Raw genomic sequence first — 7,467 nt, forward strand, 5'->3', positions numbered from 1 at the left:
GCGCATCAATCACAAGTGGAGTAGGCGTCTATCGGCCGAAAGACGCATGAGAATGTCAGCAGACCACTCGGCGAAGATGCGAAGGCCGCCGCTTCTCACATCCGAAATATCACGAGTTTCAATCATTGAATGGATGACGTGAACTCGACAGTGACTGAACGAATCACGAATGTGAGGCGTATGGCACCGACACTCTTCCTTACCTCTGGCATCGATCACTCCACCGCTTACTACGCCCTCATCGAGCCCTTTGAGCGCTCATACTTTTGACACGGTAAGCACAACGCCCGCTTTGTCCAATGATTCTTTAGTCTGCCGGTATCGGTAAGTGGCGTTTTGAAAGTAGAGAAGATGCGCGGTGCTGACTTTGTCAGGCGTGTGCCGATTGGATACTTTCTGCTCGACCCAGGTGCAAGCCAGCTCGAGTCTTGCAGTTGCATTTCCCAGTCAGCTCCGCCGCGCAAGTCGGGTGCGGGAGCATGGGACGAGGTGGTCTGCCCCGGTCACTGCTCCCCGCGCGAAGTGCAATTCAGGCTAGGCGCAGAGTGAATGCTAGACAGCTTCATACAGCGGTAGCACCCCATCAGACAGATGGCGTTGAAAGCACTGCCTCATCCACATGCTCACGGAACGCCCGCAACAGCTGTCTGTCATGCGGGCCAAGCACGGAGGCGACGACAAGTGCAGTCAAGCTGCCTTTGCCCTGCACGCGCAAAGCTCCCCTCGTCTTGCCGCCGTTTTTATGCCCAGTGCTGCAAGAGCGGTGGCAAAATTGGCCTCAGGAGACATTCAGAGGAGCAGTAGTTGCACGAGGCATGCATTCAGCTGCTCCGTTGCCGCTTCGCGGCGATGCCAGTCCACTGGAGGGCACAAAAGCGGGAATATTTCGCCGCGAGCGCAAAGGAGTAGCTTCGGTTGCAGCCCAAAACGTAGAAGGGGAGCAGCATGCATCCGATCCGGTCATCGATCTGGAGCCAGCGTCATCGCAGGCGCAGTCCGAGTCAAAAAAATTCGAAGATGTCATGAAGCACAAACACTTTGCCCAACTACGCGGACAATCAACGAAAGGATGGCAAGCGTCTCAAGCGCGAGAAACCAGGATTGAACAAACTTCGACGCGGCACCATTCACAGCTCGAATCCTTGCAGGCATGTACGGAGGACCACGCAGCCAATCCGATCAAGCTCTACGGCTTTCCCCCGCATGTCGTCGATCCAGAGGCACGAGAGGCAGTTAGAGCACTTCGTGCATTCCTGAAGTCCCACTCGATTCGGGGCGCCAGAAACCGATCTGCGCCGGGGCGGAAGAAATTACAGATATGGACTGCGGATGAATGGGAGGCGGCCTCGTCTGAGCTTTGGAGCGCATGGGCTAGGGCAAATGAGCTTCAAGCACTCAGTGCCAATGACCACGTGCAGACGGCGGAAAGACTCTTCGTTTTCGGGAGGTTTGAGGCTGCTTTACGACGGGAGTGGCATGCAGCTAGATTCGTCAGAAGTCTGGCTGGATCACGGATGGAAGCAGTCGTGATGCATGCGGACGTCACCCTACCAAGCGCTCCACGCTCTTCAACAGAAGAGCTGAGCGTTTGGGTTGAATCATTGCGCATCAAAGCACAATCTTTGTTAGCTATGACCAAGCGGAGTCAACAGAGCTTGGAATCTGCAGTCGACCGCCTACTCCTGGACCATCAAAGCCTACTGTTGGCCGGAGCGTATGATACGATCTCGAGCGATCAGCCTGCTTCCTCCAAGATACTTCGTCATCTTGGTCGGGCTGTGGGCAGTCTTCTCGATGCCTGGCTGTTCTCCGGGCAACGACCTGCGAAAGGGGCCACGGCGCGCAGCACAAGGTCGAATCAGGACGATGCGGAGGAGGAGTCGGTCTCATCAGATCCTGCTAGCGAGGCTTTTGAGTTGCACAAGCCTCGAAGTCGGCAAGACTGCTATGCGCTCAAGGGGCTTGTGTGGTTATGGCGCCGCCCAGAGACCTTCATTTTTTTCCGCGGTACCAAGTACAAGTGGGCTCATAGCGCTCTGTACGGTCTCCTGGCCCAATTGCACGAACCTGTGCTGTCTGCAAGCACCCTTTGGGCAGGGCAATCCGAAGCCTGGCGCGCAGCACATGGCAGCGAAGCAGTCTCTATTTTGATCTTTGCGCTCAGCAGTCGTGAAAAGCTACTTCACGCCTACACGGTCTACGTCACGATGATTGGAGCCAAGCCATCTCAGTTCGACACATCACCGCGACTAGGTCTGCTAGAACGACTGCGTCGTAGGCTCTTAAGGCTCACCAGCCGAGCTCGGATGCACGACATTGCAGAACGGCTTTGCGACGATCTTTGGAGGAAGGCGCCCGCCGACAAGGACGGATCGCCAAGACTCGAGGAGGGCACGTTGCGTACGCTCGTCATGCACTACGCTCGACGGGGAGCATCGGATCTGGTCCGATCTACGCATCAGACCCTGATGCGACGGTTTCCACAATCGGAGCATGCCTTCGGTCTGCTACAAGAGGCTGAAGCGCTTTGTGCCTCAAGAAAGGGTGACTTGCCCGGTGTCATGCGGGCTTATGGCTTACACTTAGAAGACGGCCAGCCCTTCGGTTCAGTCTTACCGGACGACGCGAAGTATTCGCTCCCTCGTGCTGCACCACTGCGACTCATGGAAGCCTTGACTTACGGTGACCATGTTCCCGAGGCCGAGGCGCTCTACGATCGCGTGCTTGAAGTGTACAGCCGCGTGACGCCCCAAATCGTCGACCTCCTGATGGACAGCTACACAAGACAAGGGGACATGGTATCAGCCCTTTCACTATATGATGAGCTGAAGGCAAGCTCAATGCCCTTGAGCATCCGGACCTACACATCCCTTGTCACAGGTTTTGCGCACCGCAAAGACCCTGATAGCGCTTATCGAGCAGTGCAAGCTGCAATCGCCGACGGTCTGAGGCCAGATCATTTCATGTGGAACGCTTTACTCGATGCTTACGTAGAGTGCGGCCAATGGGAAGCCATGACAGCCTTGGCAGCATGGATGAGGGACCACCCTTCTCCAGCTATGCGGCCTTCGGCCGCGACGCACACTATTCTACTCAAAGGCCAAATGCTGAGTGGAAGTAGCCCCGAGGAAATGAGAGCAATGTTCGACGATATACGCAAAAGCCACCCGCCAAACGAACACACTTGGGCATATCTTCTGCAAACGTATTGTGACCGCGGACGACTGAAAGAAGCCTTTCAGATCTTTCAACAGCTTGACGACGCTCTGCGAAAGCCATACGTCTCAGCGCACAAGGGCGGTGGTGCAGCGCGCCGGCATTTTACAATCCTCTTGCACACCTACATTCGGCACAAGCGTTTCAATGAAGGTCGCCAAGTATTCGAGGAAATGCAGAGGCGTGGCATACAACCCAGCAAGATCACTTGGGGTGTCGTCATCTCGGGATACGCGCGGATGCGTCATGGCGAGGGTCTGTCTATTGCAAAAGAGATAGCGGATCGCGCTGCTATCGAGTCGAGTCAGCCTCCACACCTACACGAGTCGACGTGGAGCTCACCTGCACTTCGCCAAGGTACTGATTCACAAGCGTTGTACCTGCCAATTTTGTTAGCAGCTACACGGAGCGGCAATCCGAAAGAGGCACAAGATGCAGTACAAAGCATTGCTGCTTTGGGCATTCGAGTCTCTTCTCACACGTGGATCACGCTGTTGGATGTCCATCGCAAGGCACGCGATCTTGACGCTGTGGAACGAGTATGGGACTCCATCTTCAGAGACGCGATCAAGCAACGTGACGGAAAATTCACACTCGAGGACGGTGTTGCTGCGCAAGCTGAGGACGAAGCAGCGGGAGCTCATCACCCACTCAAGCTTCCCGACGTCAGATCGCATGCGCGCAATTTGCTCTGCGTGCCCCTCTCTATGGCGATCGATGCGTGTTCTGCGGCAGGCCGACACGACGACGTCGGCCGACTGTGGGCGCAGGTGAGAGACAACGGATTTGCGTTTGATCCACAAAATTGGAACGCCCTAGTCGTAGCCTTGCTCAGAGCAGACCGGCTCGAGGACGCGCTACGCATTTTCAACGACCTCTTGCTCGAGGCCGATGATCGACCACCACCTGGCGTCTTGAAAGGTGGACACGACGCTCCTGGTACATCGGACGATGACGAGAGCTCTTGGCTCGGTGACAAGAGTACCATTGGTCATGCCGATGCCGAAGTGTCTGCCACCGAAGGCGAAGCATCAGTAGCGCAAGTTCATGACAGCAGCAAATCATCAGACGGCGCCAATGAGCCCATCGTCATCAATGGCGAGATTGTGTTCTCAGATGCAGAATCGATCAAGCGAATGGAGCCCACGCACCGTATTTCCCCTCGTCAGCGCCGCGTCATGTCCTTTGAGATTGGGGAGCCGGTGAGACAGGTCGAAATATCGCCCCGACCCATTTCAAGGGCTTCTTTTACATCGGTAGAGGAGAAAGCGAAGAGTCGACAAGTTCGGCCATTCTACCCGACTTTGTTGCAGCACGATTTCGGCGCAGAGAGTGCGGCTGATCTTGCAGCAGCGACTCGACCTTTCTTCCCAGTTGAGTCTGAGCTCGATCCCTTACCGACCGAACTGGTCCACGAGCTCGCATGGGTTCTCGATCGGAGCGAAGACCAGGCTTCGGGTGCAACATTGACGGCCGCTTCGATATATCCATCGGACGACGAGGTAGCGCGTTGGCAGACTCAAGCCGGACACCAAGCAGGTACCTCAGCATCTATCTATGCTGCTGATGACACAGAGGGTGACCTCCTGACTGAGAGCGGCGCAGACATTCATGAGCAAATGTCCTTTGCAATCGAAGATGCTGACTTTGAGGAGCCCGATCCGGCTTTGGTCGAGGTGTTCGTCCCACGCGCCGATGCCGAAGACTTCACAAGCAGCCGCTTCACCGCTGCACCTCCATCACCTTCAACAAACGCGCACAAAGGGTCGCGTACACCTCACATAACAGAGGAGATTGAGGAAGGTCCAGAGAACCATGGACAGGATTTCCATCCCCACCAACATGGTGAGAAGGGTGAACTCGAGGAAGCGGACGCACCGGAAGGTATTCTTTCCGACCCACCTCCCTACACGGAGTACCTAGACCGAGGTGCACACACCCACGTCGATGACTTCCAAGCGGATTCGGCGCAGGAAAGCCTCTTTTCCGGTCCGCCCGCACAGCGCTTCTGGTTCGCCAACTCCGAGACTCTGGCGTCCATCATAGCCACGATGCGCGAGCTGCGTCGTAAACGTTTCAACCGGAGGGAGCCAGATGCAGTCCCTGGAGCAACCAGGGTCGATCGCGCCCTGCGCATGTATCCGCGAGCTGCCCAACGGCTCCGCGACTACCTTCCCACCCTGACTCATCTTGAAGACAAGAGGAAGCTGCGCGCTCAGAGAGGCTGGCTGGAAGACAGCGGTCCAAATGTGCCGAAGGAACTCAATCCTTTGCTTGGCTCTCTGCCCGAACGTCCCGACAAGGACAGCAACGACTCGCTGAGTGACTTGGACAGGATCAGGCAGGATCCTTCATTCCGGACTTTCGCCAAGAAACCGAGAGGATCCCCTACTGCGCGAGAGCTACCGAGACAGAGTAGATTCTACCCACTACGCAAAGATGAGGGAACTACGACGCAAAATTTGGGAAACGCCTCTTCGGAACATACGCTCTCTCGCTCAGCGCCGTCGGCACGGACGCGAAGTGGCAAAAACGGCGCGCAAAACCAAACTGCGACGCGCGGCACCTCTGTCTCTTCGGAACCGCCCCTTGCAGCCGCACGTCCTTCAGGGAAAGCCATCCCGCCCCACTTGTTGCGCCAACAGTAATCACGAGGTTCCCGAAGATGATTGGCGAGGCAGGCCTATGGCGCATATTCCAGCCATTAAGCTATTCGGAGGAACGCTTTACTGAATGCTCACCGCTTTACTCGGAGTGTCCGAAGTCACTACAGCACCACCTTTTACCTACCTACCCCGCTCTTACCTTCCGTACCCTCGTCGTCGCCATCACCAGAGGAAGCCAAGTCTCCCGCAAGAGCAGCTCATCTTGTATCACCGACCATTGCAATGCATTCTGTTGAAGGAACTTCTCTGAGTATGGAGTCGAACTGATTTGGAGTCGAGTGCTCGATGATGGCCCGATGCATCTGCAAAAGCGAATGCTCCGGGGGTCGGGCAAGCACCAAATCGGTAGCCTTTTCGGCTCAGCCTGACCTGCCGTTCCGTGCGAGCTTGGCGCTATACATCGCTAGTGCGCCCGCCGCACTAGCCGTGACTGCTTGCTGCTGGATGGTTCTTCCGCTGCAAGCCTCTCACGGCTGCTTCTTTGGCTGCTGCTGATGAAAGCCGGCTAGCTCCCATGCATCGAGGTGGTACGCCCGTTGCGCGCAGCTGCACAGACCACTTCGACTGCTGGTGGTAACTTCGGCAGGCATGTTCACAAATCACAAATCACGAATATGCGTCAAATGATGTTTGTACCGATCGAGGCTGCATGAGGTTTGCAGCAGATGTTTTGAAAGTCATGAGTGCTGATGTTGCCTCTCGCTCGATGCGCCTCCACGAAGCGTCGATCGCTGCTGCTGCAAGACGTTTCCTTCATCTCCTTCTTCATTACACACATCATCGCCCTAGCTTAGCTGAACTTTGTCAAAACACATCCACCCACTCTGCGCACACCAAGATGTCTCTTAATGCAGTCACAACCCCAGCGCGTGGAGATCCACTGCGCGAAGACATTTTGATCCCCTCGGAAGGTGGAGAATGTCACGCTTGGTGGTATCCGCCCAAATCTGGTAAGAGGGGTCCAGCGATCGTCATTGGTCACGGACTGGGCGGGATCAAGGAGATGGGTCTGAACAGGTATGCTGAGCTATTTCAGCGAGCTGGGTATGGCGCCTTGGCTTTCGATTATGTCGGGTTCGGTCAGTCGACGGGAAAGTGAGTTTATCGAGAGTGGCTCGCAGGACAGCCCAATTTTTAGAGCCACATCATTTCTTTCCGTGAGCTGACTCGTCTGATCATTGCAGACCCCGCCAAATTTTGGACTACTGGAAGCAGCAAGGAGACTGGGATCATGTGCTCGCGCACGCAAAGACGATGCCTCTGATCGACGCGTACAAGATTGGCATCTTTGGTACCTCTTTCGGCGGGGCTCACGTCATCGACGTGGCCGCACGCGATCCAGACGTCGTCGTCGCAATCTCGCAATGCCCCTTTACCAGCGGATTCGCTTCCACTCTGACCACTGGTTTCGCCGTGCCTTTCTTGGGCGTGCTGGGTATTGCCGACACGCTGTTTGGCTGGTACAAGCGAGTCAACGTCACTGTGGCTGGCAAGCCGGGCCAAGGTGAGCAGTGGCAGCTCAAGAGTCTGCATATATGCGCCGCGACCATAGTGGTGAGTTTGGAACTTGAATGCTGACCCTCCC

General features: G+C 55.9%; 2 protein-coding genes across 2 annotated transcripts; both read left to right on the plus strand.

Annotated features, from left to right (window-relative positions):
• Positions 1-260: 260 nt before the first annotated feature.
• Positions 261-6,121, plus strand: IE81DRAFT_342433 (hypothetical protein). Its single transcript, XM_025515693.1, has 2 exons — positions 261-274; positions 410-6,121. The coding sequence occupies exon 2, from the start codon at positions 480-482 to the stop codon at positions 5,862-5,864; it is 5,385 nt and encodes a 1,794-aa protein (XP_025368106.1). The 5' UTR covers positions 261-274; positions 410-479; the 3' UTR covers positions 5,865-6,121.
• A 599-nt stretch (positions 6,122-6,720) lies between these two features.
• Positions 6,721-7,386, plus strand: IE81DRAFT_331300 (alpha/beta-hydrolase; the record flags this gene model as incomplete). The annotated part of the gene is made up of 2 exons (XM_025515237.1): positions 6,721-6,977; positions 7,067-7,386. Coding segments are annotated over 2 exons (577 nt in total), but the record flags the coding sequence as incomplete, so codon positions are not given.
• Between the last annotated feature and the right edge of the window lie 81 nt (positions 7,387-7,467).

This window comes from Ceraceosorus guamensis, assembly GCF_003144195.1.
Source record: "Ceraceosorus guamensis strain MCA 4658 unplaced genomic scaffold IE81scaffold_53, whole genome shotgun sequence".
In the NCBI taxonomy this organism is placed as follows: domain Eukaryota; kingdom Fungi; phylum Basidiomycota; class Exobasidiomycetes; order Ceraceosorales; family Ceraceosoraceae; genus Ceraceosorus; species Ceraceosorus guamensis.

Bases quoted from the DNA above. Each gene is read 5' to 3' on its own strand.
- IE81DRAFT_342433 (XM_025515693.1), top strand. From the start codon at position 480: ATGGGACGAGGTGGTCTGCCCCGGTCACTGCTCCCCGCGCGAAGTGCA.